Below are 25,326 nucleotides of genomic sequence, written 5' to 3'. Positions count from 1 at the left end.
AACTGACGTATTGCCATTCCTACTGGATGAGTGCCGTCGCCATGGAAGCGGCCCAGCAACCCAGTTGCACCCGGGCATTTTTGACCGAGGATGCTCTGGTCTGAGACTCCAGGAGATCCATTTCCCTCCAAAAGTCTGGAGTCTTCACTGTCTACCCAAGTTTGGTAGGGTCTGGATGCCCAAAGTTTCACTCACCAGTCACCACAAAGACCAAACGTACTTAACTTGATGTACTGAGATGTTGTGTGGGATGCCAAATGCAGATGCCCGTCATTGGCCTTTTGGTCATACCGAATTCAATACAGCTCTGCTATCAGGGTCTTAGTTCAGAGAATGGCTAGACTTCCACAGAAGAATTGACTTGATAAAGGGAGATAAACAGAATTCTTGCCAAGTAGATAGGGCTGGATGCTATGAACACACGCCAGAGGGTCAACGCACTACTAGTCGGAAAGCCTGGAACATTCTATTCTACATGACTCCATTTTCCATTTATATGGGAATGTTCCCTCTAGCTGCAAGACAAGAAATCCTTTAGGCCGCTTGACGTGCTACCACATACACAAAAAGTCCTTTCCTTTTGTAGCTCTACAACGTCAGTCAAGCCAGAACCAGCACCATGAGGAGAAGTCCCTGGGAAGTCCCTTTTTTGACCAAGAGGTGCCCTTGGGTTGAAGACGTGCGTATCAGACTTTTGTCAAACTGGCACCAACCAGACGTTCTGCACTTCAACTCCCAGCAGCCCCAGCCAACATGACCAATGGTCAATAATTCTGGGAGTTCTAATCCAAACCATCTGGAAAACTCCAAGTTGGGGAAAGCTGCCACATACACTATTGACAGAGGAAAAACTGGCAAGAGTTTTTCTTGAACTATTTGCCTTCTGCGCAATAAGTCCTCTTTTTAAATGTCTGCAAGGAAACAACAAATATCAAAACATCAGCCACTGGCTTTGTTTCTCTGGTCACTGGTTGCAATGAGAGGCAAGGAAGTAAGCAGACCGTTGTTTTACTGAGACTTGTGCTGGAAAAGAGCGGCAGGCGGCATGCAATTTCCACTGGCCACGAGCCAGCTGGCTCAGGTGCGAAAATGACACATGTAAAAGAGAGAGTGGGCTCTCTTTAAAAAAAGCTTCCATGTAGCCTGAAGTGCCTGATCCTGCCTCATCTTGGAAGCTAAGCAGGGTCAGGCCTGGGCAGAAGTGGGATGGGTGACCTGAGTGTATGATTCTATGATTATTGCTGTCAACTGCCTAGAGAGCTTTGGCTATGGGCAGTATAAAAATGTAATAATAATAATAATAATAAATGTTCAAGCAGATCATGTTTGTATTAGCCTAAACAGACAATGTCACATCTGACAGATAAGGGTGCTTTCTTGACTGTCCATGTAGGCAATGTAAGGTAAGGGATATGGCAATATCTCCATTTTTTGCAGATCCCATCAGATTATACTCGAAGTTGGGACTGTGCCCCAACATGCGTTGCTCTGCACTTGATTACACCGAACAGGGTTTGCCAATCGGATGCCCGTTCTCCCAGTGTGGAGAGAGCCCCTTGAAGCTCCTCACAATCCTTTCTGGTTCAACCACCCAAAATAGCTTAGTGTCATCAGCAAACTTGGCCACTTCACTGGTCACTCCTCGTTCCAAAGCATTCATGACTGAGTGGGAAAGCACTGGTCAAAATACAGAATTCTGCCTGTGGGACCCCACTGAGTACATCCTTCTGCTGAGAGAGTTTGCCATTTACTCCTACTCCCAGTCTTCTGTTCTTTAACCAGTTCTTGATCCTTTTAATCCATTTCTGCTCGGTTTCCTCAGTTGAGGGTTTTCATCAAAAGACTATTGCGAGTTCATGCAAACAAAGAACTCACCAGGGTGGTGAGACAGGACAAGGCTTTGTGGAAGCTACGTTGATGCTTTTTCGGCAGGGTTTGCGCCGTATATGCCTACAGATTCTATCTTTCATAGCCCTTTCAATCAATTTACTCAGAACAGACATTAAGTGAAGGAGCCAGGGTTCCACTGGATCCCTTTTTAAAAACTTGTGTTATACTGGCCATTCTCCAGTCCTCTGGAACAGTGTTGATCTGAAAGACGTGTTACATATTTTTGAAAGAAGGTCACCAATTTCATATTAGAATTCTTTAGAAAATCCAGGATGGATACAAATGGGTCTAGTGATCTATTAACTTTCAGTATGTCAATACATTTGAGATTTCATCTTTTATCATCACCATCTACCTTAATTCCTCAGAATCCCTTCCTGAATATTTAAGTTCAGGAACAGGTAATGACTGTGCTATACAAACACATAAAAAGAATTCAACCAGCTTCTCTGCCAATTCCTTATCCACTTTTAGTACTCCTTTAATTCTATTATCATCCAGTGGTCCAACTACCTCTCCAGCTGGTTTCTTGCTTCTAAAATATATAAAGAATTCTTTATTATGGGCCTTCACGTTATGAACAATATGTTCCTCTTTTCTTTTTTGGCATCTCTTATCATGCGCTCGCAACCTGCCTTGTGCAAGCTTGTACTCCTGTTAGCTTCCTCATCTAAGCACGGCCTCCATTTTCTGAAGGAAGCTGCCGAGTCGCCTGCACGACTTGTACTTTCAACTGTGGTCAAGTGTCCTTGCTGGTTCTTCTGCAGTGGTGCCCAGCCTGTCTCCTGGAGATGTGCCAGAACCCGAGTGGGAAGCCCCGTTCTGAAATCCACCCAGCGCCCTTACCTGCAGAAGAGGTCTCTGCACCCCGAGCATCTTCATGGTGTCTGCATTGGCCAGGATCTTCAGCGGGTCGGTTATCTTGGTGACGCCCTCTATTTCCTTGTTGATTTCACCCAGGACCTGGTTGAGGAAGATGTTCTTGATGTACATGGTGAGGAATTCCCGGAGGGGGCACTGCTTCGCTGGGCTGAGTCCCAAAGCGTGCTCAATCTCTTGGATGAACCTGAAACACATTAGCAGGCCAGAAGGCTCATTGGTACTGTGTTGACCAAATCCTACGCAACTAGAGTAAGCCAGTGACTTCCAATGTGGATCAATCGGGTTTGCGTGCCACCCTGTTGTTCAGAAATGCACTCCTACTAGAAGTGAGAAATGGTCTGCGTTGATATGATTTCTAGACATCAGTAACATCGAATCGTACAGGCATATCTACTGTTCCAGGGCATGATGGACCCTATTCAAGTAAGGACTGGCCTGCAGATCATGCCTGCCGGTTCCTTAAGAACTCTATACAATGAAGAGTGACGCTCCACAGCAGGACTGGTCAACATGGTACCTCCGCAATATGTGGCCATGGCTGGGGCCAGGAAGAGTCATAGTCCAAGCCACCTGCAGGGCCCCGGCTCACCCCCCCCAGCCCCAGAGCAGCTCTACACTTGCAGGTGGGCCCCTGCCAGCCAGGCCTTGACTCTGCCGTGCGCCACTGGCTACACGGCCCAGTGAGAGCAGCAGCCCCGGCCGGTTCGCTGACGACACCTGGGATCCCACAAGTCATTTCGCTGCATCTAAGAACCAAAGCAAAACAAACACGCCGCGTTTGACACGGTTTGATATTGCGCTGCATCTTATATTGGCTTTAACATTTTTATTTATAATTGTCATTTTATATTGCATTTTAATCTATTTTGTAGTTTATTTTGTATTTTGCTGCTGTAACCTGCCCAGGGAGCTATATGGCTAATGGGGAGGCTTAGAACTGAAATAGATATATAAAGAATAAAATAAATTTAAAAACCACACAAAACCCCTAGTCTGCTCGAGCTACGACTCTGGGTACACAATGAAGAGGATCCATTGCTTTTCCCTAGTGGGTCGTTTTCTCCTTGAAAGTTCCCTCTCCAGCCTCCTTTCCCTTTCACCTGCAAAGGGAAAAATACAGGGAAAATACAGACATCCTGTTTCTTTCCCTCCTTCATGGGGGAAAGAAAAGCCATTGCACAGAAGGTCTTCTGAGCTGAAAAATGGCTGGGGAGCAGGGCCCGACTGACAGCAGCCCCCTGGAGTTGCTCCTGCAGGGAATGTGAGAGAGGGCAGGCCGGGGCGGGAAAGACCTGTGGCCGGCGGTTGTCCGAAGGAGGAGCCTTGGCCCGTGGCAGCCCCCCCCGTCCCCACTGGGCCGCTTGTGCCCCCGCCTCTCACTCTGGCCCAGTGCACACTGGTGGTGAGAAGACAGCGGCTCGTCCCTCGGTTCTCTACCTGCCAAGCCACCGACGTGTGGCCACGAGGAGGAGGCCCCCAAGAAGACGGCGACAATGGCAGAGAGCAGGCAGCCTCCCTGGGAGCAGGTGCGCAGAGGCCTCGGAGCTCTGAGACCCGCACCACCCGGCAAAAAGGTGGGAAGGCTGCCTGGGCCGGCCCCACGTGCGCTCACTCCGTCTGCTGGGAAGGTGGGGGGGGGGCAGCCCCGCGTCCCGGTCCCTCCGTGCGCCAGCGTCCAGGTATGCAGGCCCCTCCGCACGAGTCACTGCCGGCAGGTGGCCTCCTTCTGCGTTGCAAGCCAGGTGGAGGCCATGCCTGGAGGCCTGCAGGCCTGCAGTGACGGCGGATGGAGCATCCCGACGGGGCCGCCCACAGCTGTTCCGGCACCAGCAGGGAAAGGCTCACGTGGGTCGAGCTGCAGCCAACCGCCGAGGCGGCCGGCCTGGCTGTGCGAAGCGGGCACTACCTATCCGTGCCCCTGGAAGCCCTCGGCGTCCACGACAAGCACGTCGGGGCCGCTGGCTCTGCCGCTCGGAAACCAGCATGTGCAGAGTACCCAGACAAACGGCCTCGGAGACGCGGCGGGCCTGGCCCCCGATGTCTTCCGGCGACTGTCCCGCTCCCACAGCGCCGGCCTCCCCTTGCTTCGTCTGCAGCCCGTCTGGACCCATGTGCCCATTCAAATGGCAACAGGGCGGTAAGGGAAGCGTCAGTGCCGTGCTTTGCTTGCATCCAGCCTGGTAGGCTCAGCCGGTCAGCCCTCCTCTGAAATGCCGGCGGCAGCGGCAGCAACATGGCCCCGCTCTTGCTCAGAGGGAGGAAGGGCCACCAGACTCAGGCGCTGGCTGGAAAAGCAGCGGAAGCGCTGCGTGTGGCCCCAGCGGCCCGATGGCACCCAGGCCTGTGTGGGTCCATTCCATGACGGGGCTTCATCACGGAAAGAGCTATCCGGCTGCACATTGATGGCGGCGTCAGACTCCATGCGCAGCCCTCCCAATTGCAACCATCCCATGGCGGGGTGGTGGGGAGAAGGAAAAAACCTATAAAGTTTTGGTTGGGTTTTTTTTTTAAAGGAGAGCGCTGTGGGGTGTATTTTCCGCAGTGTGAGAAAGCAAGTCCTGTGGCAAGTCAAGGATGGAAAATTCCCTTAACGCATGGTAATTACACTTATTTAACATAACAACCGCAGTGCTCCATTCTTGTAAAATGCTAAGGAGATTTTTGCAAATCAAAATGCAAAGCAAGGTACATTTCTGGGCTGCTGGACCGTGACCCCAGATGATGCCCTGGGGGGGAGTCCAAAGCCCTAATGAAGCTGGAGGGGGGTGGGAAGCAGCGTGCCTGGTCCCATGCTGCTTCGAAATTTCTGCACAGAAGAAAACAATCGGGTGGGAGTCTTAAAGATGCAGAAAGAGCCGCTGCTAAAATCTCCATCTCATATCCAATTCAGCAGCAAGCTCTTGAATGATACACAAATTTAACTTGCTTCATCTCTCCAGAAAAGCATTCAAGGAGATTTGTGACTACAATTAAGCGATCCCTTTAGACAGAGAGGCACTTTAGGTAACATCAAGTCCTTTCCCTGTATTTTTTGTGTAAATGACAAGTCACTGGATATATCGGCTTCTTGTTTTCCAAAACCTAAATCATTTTAACTCCCAACTTTATTGTCTTGGCCTGGGTATTGATACAGAAACTAATGATGAGTATAATCTTTGGCATAGCCTGCTCTTGCTTTGCTTAAGAATGCAATTTTTAGTTGGATAATTTCACTGTCACCCTTGCACACCTTCACCCTTGCTGGAGCAGGGAGCCTGGGCATACGACGGTTTACACACGGTTTACACACAGACCTGAGTTTACACACAGGCCACGGGTATTCAGATTGGGTTGCAGGTAGTCTTAGAATACCTCACAATCTTTCTCAAGCATTCCCTAGAGAGAGCAGAGAAACACAGCCTGTTCCCCTAACAGAAAGGGCTTCTTCAGATGAATTCACAGTAAAAGGAGGACAAATGTAATGGCAGACCAGCTGTTCAGTGAAGATGACAAAATGCTGACAAGCGACAAAGAAAGGGCAGAACAACATAATTCTTCTTTTGGCACGGGCTTCTCCCACAAGAGGATCTCTGTCACATCTGGTATATGTGACAAACAGGCTGAAAAGGTGGGAGTGCTGCGTGAGGTTGACAGCAAGATGGCCCAGGAATATCCAAGCTCCTGAAATGAGTCCAGGTCTCTAGGTCCAGAGGAACCGCATACTCGAAGGCTGAAGGTGCTGGAGGACGGGCGATCAGAACCTCCAGAGAAGGTCCGACGTACCCGAGGACTGGGGGAAGGCCATGTCCTTATTTTGAAAAAGAAGAGTCAAGGAATTATGGACCAGAGTCTGCACCTGGCAAGACTACAGAGGAGATGATAAAGTAAGTGGTCAGGTTGCAAATACCTTGAAGTGGATGCAACGACCACTGGAAATCAGTGGGGATTTGAGAAGAACGCGTCTCCCAGAGTAACAGGTTGCTGTGTTGATCGCTGTGGAATGCTGAGGATGTAGCATAGCTTGACTTCAGCAAGGCCCCATGAGAGTCAGATTAGCAAGCTGGCTAAATGCTGGCTGAGCGGCACTGCTACTTGGTGGACCAACAGGGGCCGAGGAACTGGGTATCAATGAGCGTCGACTATCCTCAAAGAGCCCAATGGATCCTCTTCACACTGGAGGGGGGTCCTGAGTAGGGCGCTGCAGTTTTGTCCTGCACCCTTTCACATCTGGGGGGAAAGGTAGGAGAAACTGGGAGGAACGGATGCTATGTTTAGAAGAGAGAAACAAAACTTCAAACAATCTTGACAGATTAGAGAAGTGGAGAGAAAATAACAATCCAATTCAGCCGAGACAAGTGTAAAGTTCTGAAAAAAGGAGCATGTGTGAAAAGGAGCTTGGAATTACAATTGAACCCAAGCTGAATATAGATCAGTCATGTGATGTCGCTGCTGAAAAAGGGAAATAGACAAACATAGAAACTGAGTGAGTCAGAAGGGGCCTCCCAGGCCATCTAGTCTGACCCCCGGCTCCAGCTGGCTCCGCTCATGGCATGCCCACCATGTGCATGTCCAGTCTGTCCTTGAACACCCTCACCGATGGGGCCTCAACCACCTCCCGTGGAAGCCCAGTCCACACCCGAGGGGACCCAACCATCAGGAAGTACTTCCTGGCATCCCAATTGAACCTTGGTTCCCTGAGCTTTGCTCCTCCGAAAAGCGCCATCGTCAACGGAAAAATAGTCTCAAAAGCACAAGAAATGACTGCTCTGTTCTGCACTGGCCAAACCTCACATCAAACACAATGCCCAGATTTGGATTCCACTCTTTAAGAAGGGCAACAAACCTGATCAGGGAACTAGAAACGAAGGCCCACAAGGATCACAGATTGGAGGACTGGGTACCTTCAGCCTTGAGAAGAGAATAGTGAAGCCGAGCCCAAGATCTTTCAGGGCCACGTCCCAGCCAAGAAGCGAAGTGCCAGTAGCCCCTTTGGGTGTAGCCGAAAACACCGTTCCGCTTTTTCTGTCACCACAAAGATTGCGGCCATTCCGAATGGACAAAACTGCATTTAGCAAAACGACCGACTTGATGAAAGCACCGTTCCCGTTGTGTCGCCCCTGCCGCCTCCCTTTGCCCCATCTTTCCTTTGCTGAAAAGAAATGCTACTGAAACTCTGGAAGTATCGGAGGACACTGACGATTAAATATACATGCAGTTTAATAAATGTAAAATATCCTCTGTACTGGATGTGCCAGAGATCATTTGCTGCTGAAGGCACATTCTTCGAGGAGGTATTAAAAGGAGGAACGTGCGGCATTCGCGGAGGAAACTAGACGCTGGGGAATTGGGCCACAGTATCATCGCATATTACGGAACAGATATTGCTTTTAAGAACAAGCTGGTGACAAATACTTCATTGCGTGCAGAGATAAACCATTCTTTCTCCGTCACGTGCTCACACAGTTCCCTCTTAGCGCCCCCACTTCTATTCAGTTCCAGTTTTTCCAGCCTCAATGCATCATGCAGTCTTATGGCAGGAAGAAACCTAACAATTCCTCCAGTCGGACACCTTGCCTGAAGGAGATTTATCCAGGTACACGGCCCAGTTTGGGCTGTTGTGAGGAGGTGGTCAAAGGGTGGCCCTTTGGGCAATGAGCCATGAGCTGGAGGGTCCTGGTTGCCACACCTGCTCTTTACCTGCCTGCTCCTTACTGCACAGAAACAGTTAGAGCTAGCACAGCCCGTTCCTCCATCAGCCAACCATGATGGCAGGAGTAGGGAGCCTCTTCTGGTTCCAGAGTTGGGACAAAACAGTCCCATGCGGCCTTGCGGGTGCGATCCACCTGCCCAGACCCCCTCCCCTTCAGGGAAAAGCTCTCCCCTCCCATCTGCTGCTGAAGAGGGGCAGGACCGTTTCCTTTCAGAAAGACGGGGAAGAAGCTGGCAGGCTGAGCGATGAACTTGCCTGGACCGGCTGGTGGTTCCTCCAAACCTTCCTCCAAGGCGCATGTGGAAATGCATCTGGGGTTTCTCCAACCCACCATAACCTCACCACTACAAGACTGGAAGGACAAGAGAGAGCAACTTTCTCCAGACTGCCCTGGGGGCGCATGACTGGGCAGCATACTGACTCAGCCCTGTGCTCCGGACCCGTCCAACCCGGAGTCCTGCACCACCTCTCCTAGCCGGCTCCAGGGGAACGGCTGGCGGTGCGCAGAGTGAGACAGAGATCTCAAAGGCGTACGATCGACCTCAGTCAGGGCAGAGGGATGAGGACTGGCCACAGGTATAAGGCTCCGTTTCACGCAGGTCACTTCACTGCCTTCTGGCGAAGGGTTTCTGAAGCAAGTAGGAGCTGCCTGCCAGAACAGTCGTTATGCTTTGACCTTTAAATCAGATGTCCAGATGGAACTCCTTGCCAACGCCCTGAAGACACTTGGAATCTTCCGAAAAGATGCCTTCACTGACAATCGTTTCCCCTGTGTTCTGTATAACGAAGATCCGTGTTTTTTTATTTTATGAATATTCTACATTCGTATTCAACGTGTCGAATTAATTCTGTATTTTTTGTGTTTTCTGCTTGTTTCTGGAGGATTATTGTTCCTTGCTGAGTAAATACACATTCTGTGTAATGTTAGCGATGCCTTTCTGAAGCACGCATAACGGACAGGCAGAGTCATGGTCAAGACTCAATGAAGAGAGTGAGATGTTTCGAGAAAGGCTTGGATAGTGCAAGAAGAGCAGAAGCATTCAGGGACGCCACGGCAGAGGAAAACTGGCAGTCTCTTGATGCAGCCTTTACCAGCCTGGAGCCTTCTGGATCCACTGGGCTGCACCTCCAGCCAGCATGGGCAGCAGCCGCGCAGGTTGGGAATGATGGGAGCTGTTGTTCAACCCATCGGGGTAGCTGCGAAAAGGCCAGGCAAGACTGTTCTGACAGCTCAGGGTGTGTCCAGGAAAGATTTGCCCGCCGAGGGGCAATGCATCGAGGCAGCCCCTGCAGCGGAATCCATCCTTTTTTAAGATAAATCTCTCCAACTGCAGCCTTTCCCTTTGGCCAGGGGACTGCTGAGCGATCACGTTATTAACAACCATAAACCATCACGGTACATAAAAACAAAACAGAGTCTGGGGAGCAACATGAGAGAGCAACCCCAACTAAATTGAATGGTGACTAAACTCCAGGGCTTTGGGTCAGTGAAGGTTTTAAAAATACAAACGGCCATTAGACAATTGCAAAGCCTGCGAGCTCAACAAGGAAGGGGCACTGTCTCCGGCAGAGCTAGGCAGGTTGGGTCCGTGGGCTCGCCGCTGCGGTGTGGGTCCTTTGCAGGTACACCATCAGGCCGTGGTAATGAGCACGGCGGAAGCTGGAGGGAAGAAGCGGAACGAGCTGCATTTTGGATGTGCGAACCCACCATCCCAAGATTCCTTAATCAAATAGCCGTATCAAATCTTCTGGGTTCCTTTAAATTTTTAGATGCCATGAAAGAGCCTCCAAATTTGCTGCAAAGTGTTTGCTTCACAGGGCAGTCCTCCAGTGCCCAGAAAGAAGACCAATTTTATGCGGCATCAACTAGGCAGCCTAACTCTTGGGTATCCACTGCAGCTCCTATAGAAGCATCCCGCACTTGGAAAGGGGAGCGAAGGCATTCTAATACTTATTAAGCACTTCTAACTCCACTAAGCGCAGCATAATGATGACACAGAGATCACTTCCTGACCAAATGGGGTTGCAATCTATTAGTTATGCCACCAAAGGAAGACCGAAAAGAAAAATGGAGATAGGGAAACTGCTAAGTTCCAAACACAGAGCTTGCATGAAACCGCTGAGTAGGGTCACCCGGAGTTCTGGCGCGAGCTGCCACCAGTATGCTGATGACTCGCAGCTCCGTTTCTCCCTTTCATCATAAGCAGGGGAGGCTGAGGAGGTGCTAAACAGGGGCTTGGCTGTGACAATGGACTTCATGAGGGTCAACAAACTGAAGCTCAGTCCAGCCAAGTGCTTTCGGTGGCTGGTTCCTCTGACCGGATGGAGGGCGCTCAACCTGTTCTGGATGGCATTGTGCTCCCCGCGAAGAAGCAGGTCCATACCCTGGTGGTGCTCCTTGGTCCATCTTTGTCGCTTGAGGCTCAGGTGACCTCAGTGGCTTGGAGTGCCTGCTACCAGCCTTGAAGTTTCTACAGGAGACCTGCCCAACTCGACATCTTCTAGACATCTACAAGCTTCATCAGACCCAGTCAGAACTGCCAATGGTTGGAGGTTGTGGTCCGACACACCCAAAGAGCACCAAGCTGAGAACTGCTGATCTAGTGAGCCGTTCCTCTTCATTTTAGAGCTCAGCAGGGACTCCATTCATCCCCATCTATCGTCTACCCTTTTTCATTCTTGGGTAGCTACAGGCCAGTTCCCCACTCAGCTATGAAGCTCTCTGGGCGATCTTTGCACAACCGCTTCCTTCTGGGCCAAACTACCAGGATCTTGGGAGGACAGGCATGCATGGTGGGGGGAGGGGATATACATTGTTCTGGGTAGAACGATAAAAACACACTTTCCATTAACTATTTCGACTAACAGTTTTAACCCTACCCAAAGATGATTCGGTCAATTCGATATAGCTGCCAATCACGGCAGGCACTAATTCTCAGAGGGAGGGGGCACTTTCCCAGCATCTGCCATGGTCAGTTATCACTGGTGCCAGTTGCCAAGATTTCTGTTATCACTGCTTAGTGATCCTGGAGCTTTCAGAATGCTACCAACTAAGGGAAAACAACAACTATATCATTATTAAAAAGCTCAATTTCCAATTTGTAAGGTGTAGCTGCTATTTTATATAGTTGGCTAGGCAATCGGGATCTACCTACCAATTCTGTACCAGCCACAATGGTTGCTAGTGTCTTTCTGGACCCTATTTAGATTCCTTTAAAGTAACCACCCTTAAAGCCCTGAAAGGCTTGGGACCAGTTTATTTCAGGTCCTGCCTCTATTTATATGAACCGGTCCCGATCCACAGACCAGGCACAGAGGACTTGCTCACATCCCCACATTAAGCTCTATGAGGCTGGCCCAGATCCATCTGCTTTTACCCAGACCTAAAAGACCCGGGTTTTCCAGCTTGCTTTTCAATGGATGGATGCCCACTTTTTCCTTGCAAATCAGTGTTTCAAATTTCACCTTCATAAAGAAGTGTTTGTCTTGAAGACCAGTATAAAATATATTTTAAGTGCATGAAGGCATAAAGATCAGGGGCTGTCTTGATGCAACCGGCCACAAATGAGTGCAGTAGAGAAACGCATATTATCTTGGGGCATTTTGAAGAAATGGAAACGGCGCAAACCCAGAACGGCTGGGGAACATATCAAAGATGCCCCCATAGGGAGCCATGTGCCCTGACATCAGACATGATCAGATCATCACAGGGACCATTCTCCGCGCCCTGGCCTGCCTCCCCCCTTTCCCCCTTCATGCCCCTCTTTTTAATAAGATAACAAACAGTCTAGTAACTGACTGCGTGTCCTGTCAATCCAATTATTTCCTGTTTGGGACGTGCTGACACTCCATTAAATGAAGCAGGCAGATGGCAAGATCTTTCCTTATCGTTCAGCTGACTGATTAGCCGCCTGCGCGCAGTGCGCGGGTGCAGAAATCAATGCAATCAGGAGTTTGTCGTCGGAAGACTCCCGAGGCCAAAAGCCAGAGGGCAAGTGCGAGAGTGGCACCCGGCATGCCAGCACGGTGGCGACCGCGATCGGAGGCCGCCCGTGCTTGCCCTCCAGTGCAGATGCGCACATCTGGGGTTGCACAGCAGGCCTTCCATCCACTTCTGCAGCTGGCAGCTTATTCAGAGGGACGGAAAGTCAGAGAGGCAACGCACCCTGGGGCCTTGGATCGTCGCCGGTGGCACTGGCCCTCTCAAATGTTTCCTTTTTGGAACACCCTGAGGGGTCCCGTGCACCCCTTGCAGCTGGTGTGGGGCTCTCTTGAGGGGGTCCGCATTTCTTAGGAGCAGTGCTTTTTTTGTCATAGAACGCACAAGAACAGAGTGCCGGCACCTTTTTTCGACAGATTTTCCAAAAAACTAACTTTTGAAAATTTGATGTTTGGTCCATGTGGATTCGAATCGCCCTGTCGAGTGTAGCAGGTCGGCGGCAAAATCATTAAAACGGTGCATGCGGGCTGCTTGTGTGTCCAATCCGATGCATGCGTAATTTGTCCGCACTGGTTGTGATGGCGCTGTTCAGCTTATGATTGGTCGTGTGGTCATGCGCTGAGTGTTTACTGCGGGTGGCAACCGTTATGTTTCATTACACAACTGACGTGTGTGAGTGTGTGTACAGTGATTGACTACGTGCAAAAGGTAAATAATTTCATGAGTTCCGGCACCTTTTTCTTACAAAAAAAGCACTTCCTAGGAGGGTCTCTTTTGGGGCCCCAAACTGGCAATTAGGTTGGTCTGCAAAACAGGACCACCCTTCTGGCTGCTCGAAGGGCTGCCTTGAATTACTTCCCCTGGGAAATGGGACAGGCTGAGGAACTGCCGTGAGCACCACTGCGCTCTCCATGATCTCGGAGCTCCAGTAAAGAGACGTAACTGAGAACAGCACCAAGTTACACTTCTGAGCAGGAATGGGAGGGAGAGGAGGGAATGCATAAACGCACAGAAATCGTTTTGCAAAGCTACCTTAAAGAGCTTTGTAGAAAGGCAACGGCAGGCAAAAGCATCACAATGTCTGCAGAGCCACACTTAAAAGGTGGAAAGCACACAATCTTATATGCAGGTATCAAAAGACCTGTGCAAGGCATTGAAAAGCTAAACCACCCGTCCTTCCACTTCTGGAAGGCCTGGTACCAAAGGAAAAAAGTCAGATTCTATTAGCTAAGCAGAGATAAACACAAGGATAACGACAAGAACCCCCAAAGGGAACTTCACACACGGAGAAGGCCGGGCAACTTTCAAATGGCAAAACCTCCATCATGGGCCACATAAGCATTGGACAAGATTGGATCGCTTGAACTGCTATTCGTATCCCCTGTCTGTTGCACCACCACTGGCTGTGCTTGCTGGGGCTGATGGGATTTGGAAGTCCAAACATCCGAAGGGCCATCCATGTTGCTCTCCTCTAGATCACACAGCGTGCCACATCTGGTTTATTCCACACAGCTGGAACCAATCCTGACCTTAATTTCATCCCTGAAGGAGAATGATGCCCCTTCGCTCTAATCTGGACTGAAGTTCTATTTTATTTTATTTTTTTAATCTTGCCAGACTGGAAGTAGGGAAATTGCAGCCACTTTGGGATCTGCTGAATGAAACGAATGGTTCAGGTTTCTTCCTGCCAAGGTCAGCCTTGATTAGAATACATCCATTTATCTTTGGAATAGCCTATTCCATGCTAGATCAGTCACTAATTAAAACACACACAAAACAACAACAACAACAACAACAACAATAATAATAATAGCCATTCTTAGGAGCAGCATGGCTAGCACTATCTACCTCAAGAGAATAAGGGATGCGTCAGACAGGCCATGCAGAAATAAAGACATTAAACATTTTGACATGAAGTCGGCAGCCGCTTTTCTGAGGTTTATGCTTCTCTTCCGACTGCTATAGGTGGCCACTTACGACTGCTAAAAAAAGAGGAAATGCATCACCAAAAAGCAAGGTGAAAGGGGACCATAATTTGCACTTGTTCATATATATGTACGGGCACATTTAGCAATCATAACCGAAATATAAGTAGCAATACACTCTGTCTCACTACTGTGGGGAAGGCGCATCCAATCTGCTGATCAGCCGTCTGCCGTGGATGGTTGGACGTGCACATGGTAGGCATGTCATGAGCGGAGCCGGCTGGAGCTGGGGGTCAGACTAGATGGTCCGGGAGACCCCTTCTGACTCGCTCTGTTTCTATGTGACTGCAGACCTGCCTCCCCTTCCCTTCTTAGGGTTCTAGAACTTCTAACTGGGCTTGGACTGAGTAGAACTTCAGAAATGGACCACCCTTCCTAGAAGATTTATTTATTTATTAAAACATTTTTTTTTTGCCGCCCCATTCGCCGAAGCCTCGGGGCGGCTTACAACAATAAGTTAAAATAATTATAAATCAAAAATATAAACATTAAATTAAAAATACAAAAATACAGTATAAAATAAGCCGCCCTGGGCTTACCACTCTAGACAGCTGTTCATCGATTTATTTTTTGAATGTGGAGAGTGAAGTACACCGAACCAACACCTTGCATGACCACCAACCTGTGGCAGTGAGAAACAATGTGGTGCAGAACACAGGGCGGCGGTAGGGATCTCTGGCCCAGCTCATTTTTAACCTGCTGAAAGCATGAAACTCCCCTTGGCACATTTTGAGGGGATGAGCACTGCCCACGCCTTACCAGGGACATTGCTTGCACTAGAATCCTCCTATGTACCAGATCGTGTTAATCAGACCCGGGACTGGGTTGGTGGAGACACGCAGCTCCCTGGTGCTGCACAATCCTGGCCTTTAAGGCGGAAGGACGAGCTCATGCAAGGCGAGCACTGATGCCCCGCCATACAGCGACGGATGAGCAACGTTCAATTGCACAAGCTCTGGAGAAAAACATCAGTGTCAAAGTTTGGGGCAAGAGCCAGGCGGAGGACGTGCTAAACCACTGAAGCTGAGTTTGGCGACTGGATTCCTTCGAAGTTCCTTCACAATGACTTTAAGTTTATTAGTAAAATGGAGGATTTAAGACAAGGTCTTGCCAAGACAAGGAGCGATCTGTTGTTTTTCTACTGTTCCACACAAATGAAAGCTGATTAAAGGAATGACACGAGCTCATGGGAACAGACAGAGTCATAAAAAGGAGAGATGTCCAACATGTTCAAAGGATGGTCAGCACCACAAGTAGAATGCTACACTCAGCTGACCACGGATCTGATTCAGAATATTTCTGCTCTGTATTCTTACATGTGGTGGGATGCAGAGTCTTTTAAACAGCACAGCTTGGAAAGCCATGGCTTGTTTCCACCAAATCCCTCACTCAGAGGGCCTCCAACAAGCATTGTCAGTATGGAGGGTAGGACAACTATCCGTCAAGAAACGGCAAGGAAAGAGCCTTCATCGTAATCTTTTCTGCATGCAGACTGATTGTATGAATTGGGACTCTCTCTTAAATAAGGCCAGTCTTCCTGCTAAGTCACCTGTCCCAAACTAGTGTCCACTAGATGGGTTGGGTAACAATTCCCAGAATCCCTTAGGCAGCATCTGGGCACTGCAGTCCAATACATCTAGAAAGAGCTACACTGGGGAAGACTGTGTTAAGTAATTCTGGGTGACTGATGAGGACAGAATTTGGACGAGCAGGGACCAAGGATGAATCTTTCGTAGAAGATGGATGGATGGTCCTACACTGCAGGGTGAGAAGGAAGAACGACAGAATTGGAATGAAACCTGGCAAGCAACCCAACAAACCTAGACGGCTAGTTATGAAAAAAGGTCCATGATGAAACCCAGATAAGCCTCAAACTTGCAACATTTCAGAGTACAGTCAAGCTAATCTCACGGCCACCAGGACCCACATTTCCACAGGTGACATGCATCCAGACAGGTATAGCTTTTCATGGGAGTGTTACATTTCACTGATAATTGGTATACCTAAGCCTGCAAAGCTGGAAACCTCCAGAGCAAATCTCATCTCAGTTACAGACTCACTGAGGGTCCCTTCCAGCTGTAGCCCCCACATTCATCAGCGATGAGGGGCTAATACACTGTGCTACTTTGTAAGGATGCTGTAAAGTTTTCTAGGATAATTACAGAATGCTTTGGACATGCTTCCAGTCATAATAATCATTCTGATGTTGGTTCAGGAGCATTTTGTCCAGAGCTCTATTTTAAAATTTGCTCTCAAGAGGCTCTGCATCACCTCCAGCCTGTCCTCATCGTAACTGCTCAGAAATGTCCACCCCGATACGTCTGACACCCGGCTTTCGGGGGTGTCAGTGGGCTGCTGAGTGACCCGGGCTTCTTCCTAACAACAAGGAAAGCTTTCTTTTCTTTCCGGCTATGCTTTATCACCCGAACTTTCACTACAAGCTCGCTGAAAGCTCAACGATGTTGCTCTAATTACAGACTCAAAAGGAAGAAAGCTGAAAGTATGGCTGGAACCAGCCGGTGCTCACAGCGCTCCAGATGGAAAGCACAAACCATGCCATATTGCTCGGGCGTGACTCTGTAGGAAAAAGGGGGTGGGTGGGGTGGGGGAGGCAGGGAGGCAAAGACGAGCCAGGCAGCTAAAGTTTCTGCCTTTCCTCGGGGACGGCACTCGATTCCAAACACCTTTTCAACAGTAGACAAGTCGAGCTAGGATTGCATGGAACTGTGCAACAGGGCACCCCAAATATTCTCCAGAAGCTGCAGGAAGCCTGAAAGTCTTTGCTTCATGCAAAGAAGGGAAAAGCCAAGAATGAATCTTCTCCCCCACATACAATCCTGACAGCTTTACAGACAGGGCTTGCAGGCTTCCACCACATGCCCTGGATCGGTCCCTGTGACTCACTGCACAGATGGGGCCTTTGGGGGAAGGAGCTGCATTTGCTAAGGGACCGTAGCCGTGGCAAGCTCTTAGGTGCACAGTCCAGGAATCTGGAGCCCCAGCCAGAGAGGAGGAGATGACGGGGCAGCTACAGCCGGGTCTTCCCACCCCATATTGTGGTCACGATGGTGCTGACTTCAGTAAACTGAACATGTCCAATTGCACCTGCTAGAAGTATTTCTTTTGTTAGGGCGGGCAAACGAGTTGCTGAGGCGGCTGCAAAGCATGGAATGGTGCTGACAGGGGCGTGGAGAAGACCAGAAACACCGATGGCTGCCTTCACATCTGAAGCTCCTCCTGCTTCCAGGAGACCATTGCCTCCTGGGTCAACAATCACCCCATGGCACCATGGGCTGAGCTGCGTGCTACGCAGAGGTTCTGCGGCGCCAAATGACCAGTTCCACACTAGTGTGTGGATCTCTAAGCAGGTCAGCAAGGTCCCTTTGGAAAGCCAGGATGGTGGGCATCAGGCAGCCGGGAGGGCACAGCTGTGCCTCTGCCTATATTTGAGTTGGGTCACCCAACCATACCTACTTTTTAAAAAGCGTGTCTTGGGAAGGAACAGCTTACCGTAACTGTAAAACATAGTCCATCCTGGTACTAACACAATGTCAGAGAAACCACAATGGCTTCCATGCAATCTGAATTTCTCTCTCTGCAGCAGAACAACTCTTTTTGCTCCCGTGGACCTGTGGGATTCCATGGACTTGCAGACCTGTTTTTTCTATTTCGGGAAAGATTTGTGCTGATTCAACATTAGTGCTGATGCACTTCCACGAAAGAATGTGAATCTGCATGAATTAGTGGCATTAGCACTAATGCAAATGAGGAGTGGAACAAAATTCCGGTGTCCAGAGATGGCTTTTCTCCCGGCCCTCCTTCCAAGCAGATTACGACAGAAGCTTCTGACTAAACTTTAAAATTGGCCAGCGAGGCTGTCTTGGTTATGCAAAAGAAGCATATTGCAGAAGTCAAAAAACAAAAGACATCAGTGAAGTCAGAATATTGGCCACTAGGGAAATGTGGCTTAATGGTAAGAAGCTGATTCCAAGCTGAATCCCTTTCCTCCCTTCCCAGCCAAAAGGTGTTGGATCCACCTTCAGGGCAGTTCAGGCCACTTGTGGACCAGTCAGTGGGAAGATCTGATGCGACCCTACCCAACTGCTCTCCCCATTTGATCTGAGTCATCTGCCACAGTTAAGCCTGCCCATCTATGCCTCCTGCTCAGCAGCACTTCCCACAGAACCAAATGTGGACTTCTGACCCCACTTCTTCCTGTTCTGATCCAGACTCTGAGGCAACAACTATAGAAGGCTGCCTTTTAGGAGAAGTGAGTCTAGTTTCTACACATGGAAAGAAAAAATCAGGAGCCAATGATGGCCCTGATAACCCACAAAACACAGTCGGAATGGATTCTAGAGAACCTCCGCATCCCTTGTTGTCACACCCGGGGTGGAAGGCGGCTTTTGAAAGGCTGATTTTCACAGACCAGGCCAATTTACTATTTGTACTTAAGCTCTGGCTTAAATAATCAAAGAAATGCCAAGTGGATAGAAATTTTACAGTTGTCAGCGAAAGCCACACACACACACATGTACCTAACCCTTGTAGCTCATCAGGTAACATGAGAACAATAATCCTATAATACAACTTTGGAATTGAAAGTTCGAATTCCCAAGGCAATTTTCCATTGACGATGCCTGGTGATGCACAAATTGCACTCACAGGGATGGATAAATAGGAACAGGCTTGGTGGCTTCATTGCCTTTCTACTTTTTCAAATCTTCTGAAAGGGCAAGGAGAGTTCAGAGAGACGCATGCAGAATCCTCGTTTGAAGGTGCAGTGGGGGACACAATCCCATCAGTCCTACAGCGCAACACGGCTCTTGCCGTGAAATCATAATTAATGCCGTAACAATCTACTTATAAGTCTCAAAAGCCGTGCAGATGGGGATAAATTAGGAACAGAATACTGTTAGCATTTTCTTTAAATTAAACAGAAGTGTCTCCGACTGAAGACAAATCGCATTACAGATTAATAAAGGGATTAGATGAAGCAATTAAAATGTAAGCAGTAGTTTGTTAGGTGTGTGAATCCAACTGGAAGGCTCCCGATGTGCGCATGATCAGATGCCTAAGAATATGGAGAAGCTGAAATGGGCTTCCCAACAGCTGCTGTAACCTGCCAAACAAAGTGGAGGTGGCCAAGGAAGCAACAAAGGATTGTCCCGCTAATTGGAAGGGCTCGGATTATCGGATGCAGCTGGTTCAGTTCCTACTGAACTGCTGGGATCCACACTGAAGAAGTGACAGAGGTCCTAAAACATACTCCGCAAGGTCCATTTGCGCACAAACCTACCAATTCCAAGGCCAGACTATCCCATACATTTGGGCAGGGAGAGGAAACCTCTGCAGTTGTCCCAGAGGGTCATTCTGACCAATGGGTGGGTAGAAATATAATAGATAGATGGATAGATAGTTGGGGGATGCCTGAATACAAGCAGAAAGGCTTACAGGCCTGGCTGGAGGCCCAAGATAGACGCACTCTTCAGTCTGCCTCTCCCCCGGGTAATTCAGCTTTCTAGAACGCCAAGAGTAACGCAACCCAAGGAACAAGAAGGGATGGCATGGCCAGTAGTGGGCCTAGAGAAGCAGCGCCCTATTCCACGTGCTTGGTCTGACAGCCTTGCCACTACCGAACCTTAGTCACAATGTCAATACTAGCCATGGCTAAGAGTTTGCGTGTCTGGCAGAACTTCTTTTTAAAAGGCTGGCCCAGCATGCTAATGCAGAGCGACTTGACGTTTCTGGAATCTGGGAGCTGCAAATGGTGTTTCCAGTAGCGTGGATCTCCCCACTGTGGTGGTCATGAGTGGGAGGGAGCTATCACCTGTAGGCTTCCGAGGGGCAACTCGGTGCCCCTGTGGGAAGAGCCAAATAGGCCTTTGGTCTCACCCCACGCAGCTCTGTTCTTCCGTGCTCGGTGCTCGGTGGCCACAAGGGACTGGCATATGCTGAGCTACTGAACAGCTTCCGCAAGCTCGGAGTACCATATGGATCGGCTTCACCGATGCCAGCCTCTTTATGCCTATTGTCTTTGCAAGCGTGCCAGAAGAACAAGAAAACAAAGAGCCTTCCAAACTTTGGCTGACATTTACATGAAAAGCTTTTCTTGACCTTAGTGGGACCCCACTGAGAGGCAGATAAATAAATGAATGGATGCTGATCTTAAATACTGTAACCAACTGTTCTCAGATCAAGGCAGATCTTTGCTTCTGTGTTTGTAGGATAATTTCTGTGCTCTGCAATGTGGATGGACCCCAAACCCCTCCGCATTTTTCACTGCCTTTGGGTACATTGGGGGGTAGTGGAGGCTGTTGCATGTCCATAGTTCTTTCCCAAGTCGCTTAAGCCAAACATGACCGGAGTTGTCAGCTCCCAGGAACTGAATCTCCATCTAAAAGTTAACAGGGGGAGATGAAAGACAGGGGAGGAAAGGGTGACCTGGTTCAAATGCTATTCCCAAGTTCTTTTTCCACTGGGGGAAGCCTCACTTTTCAATGAGTTCGTTTGGGGGCTTTTGACAGGCCCTGAACAATTTAGCACAATTAGCTGAAAGTAATCTCATATAAATTAAAATAACAACAGGGGCTATGGGGTTTTATCTTATATATTACTACAATTTCTGTCATTTAAAAAAAACACTGGTGACTGTTCTGTCCATTTCTTTGCGGGGATTCAGAAAGAATCCACATGCATGGCTCTCTCTATGCATTTTCATTAACCAGAACTCAAAACTATGAAAAAGAGGAGCTGCCTTTTAATATCTGGTACATGGGCATCGGTATTAATTTAGCTTTGACATATTTTACACTTTGTTTTAATTGCACAAGCATCATGCTATTGTAATCTCCAACTTAAGGTGAATAAAGACCAGAAAATGCAGCTAGCAAAGCCACTTGTGTCAAGCGTCTTCCATCTTCCACACAAAGCTGGATAAAGTGTCCACACAGCAGGGGCGACTGCTGTTAAGGGATGTAGGTGGCACAGGGGTTTAAACTGCTGTGCTGCTGGGCTGGCTGATGGAAAGGTCGTGGGTTCGAGTCTGCACAATCCATTGTGATTTTGACATGCACATGGTGGGCATGACGTGAGCAGAGCCGGCTGGTGCGGGAGGTCAGACTAGATGGCCCAGGAGACCCCTTCTGACTCGCTCTGTTTCTATGTTTCTATGTTTCCAAGTCAAGTTGCCCATGGACCACAGAGGGGCACATGGGGAGCAAGTGTGGAATCCATGGCACCTGTTCATCCCACAGTGATGTGGCTGTGGTCACGGGGAGGTTGTTGCCCAGCAACAGGTGAGCCTTGCACATGTCACACCCGGAAAACGTGCGTGCAAGGCGGCTGCGTAGTCATGAGCCAGCCAGCAGGGAGAGGACGGCAAAGGGCACCTGCTCTCTCATTAACAAGACAGGAGGCCCAAAGGGGGTACAGAGTTGCATCGAATGGGCACGTGCCCACAGACAGGTGTGGCTGCACATCTGGACATTCCCACCATGGTTTCAGTAGAAATGTGTCTCCCTGCGGTGGGGAGAGCGGATTGGCTGACGCAGGCCATGGCTGGGGTGCTGTGCCCCACCTCCCCCTGCGGTTGGGCAGCTCCAAGGCCCACTCTGCTCTCGCTTCCTGGATCTTTCTCTTGGAAGGGGAGGACTTGGAGGGGGCCAGCCTTCAAAGAGAGGAGGACTGCCCTCCTCTTCCAATAGGGGACTGTCCCCTGTAAGGGAGGACACATGGCCAGGGCCCCATGCTCACTCACACTGCCTCCCCCCGCAAGCAACCCAAACGTCTGCTTCTGGCCAGTGGGGCAAGATCGTCATGGCAGGTGCCTGCCAAATCGCAAGGTGGCAGACTCCTTTTGGTGCAGAACATCTAGGGAAGGCACACCGGGCGAGCGATTGCGCCACTTGTGCCCTTATTTTCAGGAGACCCCTGAGAATAATCCAGCCCCACTACTTTCTACTATTGTCTTTTTGAAGAAGTCAGCCAGTCATTTAAAAAAAGGGTGGGGAGAAACCACACAAATAGTATGCTTTTAGAATGTGTCTCCTGAATCCCACCCAAAGGTTATATCCGTATGATGCCCACCTGGTGGTCTGGTTTGTAGCTTAAGACCCTCAGCTGTTCCCCATCTACCCAACTGAGTCCAGGAACACCTCACTCAGGAAAGCACCACATCAGTAGGATCAAAAATGCCTCAGGACAGCCCTCCAAGTTCAGAATGGTCAATGTTCCCTCAAGAGAGAGGGAACGAGAGGAGACACGGTGACCTTTGCAATGGGAATCTGCCGAGCAGATCACAAGAAGAGGATGAGAGCTCTTTCTCTTAAGTACAGGCTGGAGAGCAAAACGAGGGCTGGGAATTAGGATTTCCTGAGCAAGACTGACAGCAAAATTGTACCCTCATTCAGCCGAATATCAACAGAAATGACTTGCTTGCCCCGTGATTGGGGAGCAGCAGAGCTCAACTGGAAGAGATTTGTGGGACTCGACAGGCCTTTGTGCTGAAACTCCAGGATGGGCAGCAGATCTCTGGAGATGGCTGGAAGGCCCTGGGGAGGGCCAATGCGCGGTGCCCTTTCACGGCAGCAAGGCAGCCTCATTCCTGAGAGCGCACGGTGGTCCAAATGCGGAGAAGAGGCTGACTCAAAGGGCTTCCACCGGCTGGCATGCAAAAGGGAGCCTGGATTAATTGTCAAACTCACACTTCATATATTCATTGTTAATTTTGCCAACTGATTTCATTTCAAGGGAAAAACTGCTGAGACGGGGAGGGGGAGCAAAGAAGGGAGAATCTCCCTGTCCTTCAAGTTTCTAGACATGTATGAGAAATGACAGCCTATGATTGTTGTAGACAACATCTAATTAACTGTCATTATAAAACACATGTCAAAGCCTGAGGCCTCTGCCGGATCTGCTGTCTAATTTAGCACGAGAATATTAAAAGGGCCCCTTTCGTTTTTGCCAAGCTGGTGAATGAATCTTGTTGTCTTATTAAACAACTTGTTCCCTTTTGTATCCCTCCCCTTCCCCTCCCCAAACCCACTTTCTCTTTCTGCTGCTCATGCTTGAAAAAAATGAAAGAGAAAGAAGAATGATGGATTTTAAAGCCACCCCTTGCCAGCTCCCTGCTTTGCAGACAAGCAGAAAGACCGGAGTGCAGATACGGAGCGAAAGGAGAAGCTGTCTGCAGAACCATTAAGTGACTAATGAAACAATTACACCCCAACCACCACGGCACCACTCACCAGGCCTATTGTCTCAGTACCACACCTCCTCTCCCATGAATCAGCAGGAGGCGGACGCTAATCAGCCTCTGGCCCTGCTCAAGGGGCTGGTCGGAGGGAGAGCTGTTCCCATTTCAATTACCGTGGAGGTCTTCTCCACTTTGCAGGATGAGACCATCCAGCAAGTTGACCAAATGCTGCTGCCAGTATGCAAGAGGAGGGGAGGGGAAGGGAGGTATTGCGTGTTTGTGGTAGACCGCCCCAGAGCTTCAGCTACAGGTGGTATAGAAATGACATCAATAATAATAATAATAATAATAATAATAATAATAATAATAATAATAATAAAGCGGCCCCTCATTGACCCACAAGAGATCAAGCCAGTCAATCTTAAAGGAGACCAACCTTGACTGCTCTTTAGAAGGCAAGATACTGAAGATGAAACTCAAATACTTTGGCCACCTAATGAAAAGGAAGGACTCCCTGGAGAAAAGCCGAATGCTGGGAACAATTGACGGTGAAAGGAGAAGGGGATGGCAGAGGATGAGGTGGCTGGATGGGGTCACTAGGTCGGTGGGTGTGGGCTTGGGTGGACTCCAAGGGATGGTGGAGGACAGGAGAGCCTGGAGGAATGTTGTCCATGGGGTTGTGATGGGTCAGGCATGACTTTGTGACTAAACAACATTGACCCACAAACTTTGGGGCTTGCCTCCATGGTAAATTTAAGTGAGCAGCAAACAGAACAGCCATCCCCTCCCATCTTCCCACCTGCAGCGCGACAGCTCCCCTCCCTGTGTTCTTGCATCAGCCACAGAAAGCACTTTATGCCACCATCCCAGGCTCTTCATGTCACGCCAGCAGGTCATCAGCCTCTTCCCGAATTATGCCTAGGAGAATGGCTGCCTGGCTGCCAAGGATTCACCCTGATGTGAACCAGGAGCTGGTTCCAGAAGGAAGGTCTCCATCCCTGGAATGGAGAGGAGGCCTGGAAGAAGACAAGGGCTCCTCAGTCTTCTGTGCCCCCGCGTCTTCCCTCAGTGCCCTCCTTCCCACACCCAGCCTCCTGCTCCCCCTGTTACCAATGACATCCTGGAAGTTTTCTCCTCTTGCCAGGTCCATGCCGCAGCAAACGCTGCCACTCTGCTAACCAGGAACTGACGACTCCACATCCGCCTCCAGGCTGGAGAAGGCAGAGCCATCATACATTCAGTGATGGCACGGCTGAGGGATTCATGTGCCTCCTTGCCCAGCTCCAAGACACACGCAACCAAACTCCACCTGGTGCCCTGCCTCAGGGCCGGTCCATGTCGGAGGCTGGCTCCCTTCCACAATATCCATTGCAGCAGCGTCCACAAAAGGAAAAACATGGCTGGCCGCTTCTTGTTTGCTTTCGCGGGTGGGGGCTCCGATGCCAGTGGAGCTCCTCATCGAAGGAATCCAGAAAGACGGTGGGGGAACACAAGCGCCTTTGGAAAAAGGGGGCTGCAGGTTTTTAAGCATGTGGTTTGCTGGTGCCACCTCTTGCTGCTGCAGGGAAGACTGTAAGGTTGCCCAGGGTGGAAATGCTGCATCCAAAGGGGGATCTGGCCTCTGGGAGTCAAAGCCATTCTCAGTCCCCACCCCAGTTCCATCGCGGCAGACGCCCTCAGGTGCCAGGTGTGAGGGACATGCTGAGGTCTGCAAAAACACAGGAGGCGACAGCTCGGCCCCCGC

The 25,326-nt window shown here is 49.6% G+C and overlaps 1 protein-coding gene across 3 annotated transcripts in view; it reads right to left on the bottom strand.

Moving 5' to 3' along the window:
• The window catches only part of EXOC4 (exocyst complex component 4), a 394,149-nt gene that overhangs the window by 70,177 nt on the left and 298,646 nt on the right, over positions 1 to 25,326 (bottom strand). For 2 of the 3 annotated variants that reach the window (XM_044428719.1, XM_044428728.1), the window contains one exon: positions 2,737 to 2,956. In XM_044428719.1, coding sequence (XP_044284654.1) covers positions 2,737 to 2,956 — 220 coding nt within the window. Of the gene's footprint in view, positions 1 to 2,736; positions 2,957 to 25,326 lie in introns of those variants that run through there. The other variant, XR_006414572.1, reaches the window with a different exon arrangement.

The sequence above is a fragment of the Varanus komodoensis genome, unplaced genomic scaffold (assembly GCF_004798865.1).
Source record: "Varanus komodoensis strain SLA01 unplaced genomic scaffold, ASM479886v1 scaffold1, whole genome shotgun sequence".
In the NCBI taxonomy this organism is placed as follows: domain Eukaryota; kingdom Metazoa; phylum Chordata; class Lepidosauria; order Squamata; family Varanidae; genus Varanus; species Varanus komodoensis.
The sequence above is the reverse complement of the archived record's forward strand: the minus strand, read 5'-3'. Positions and strand labels throughout refer to the sequence as shown.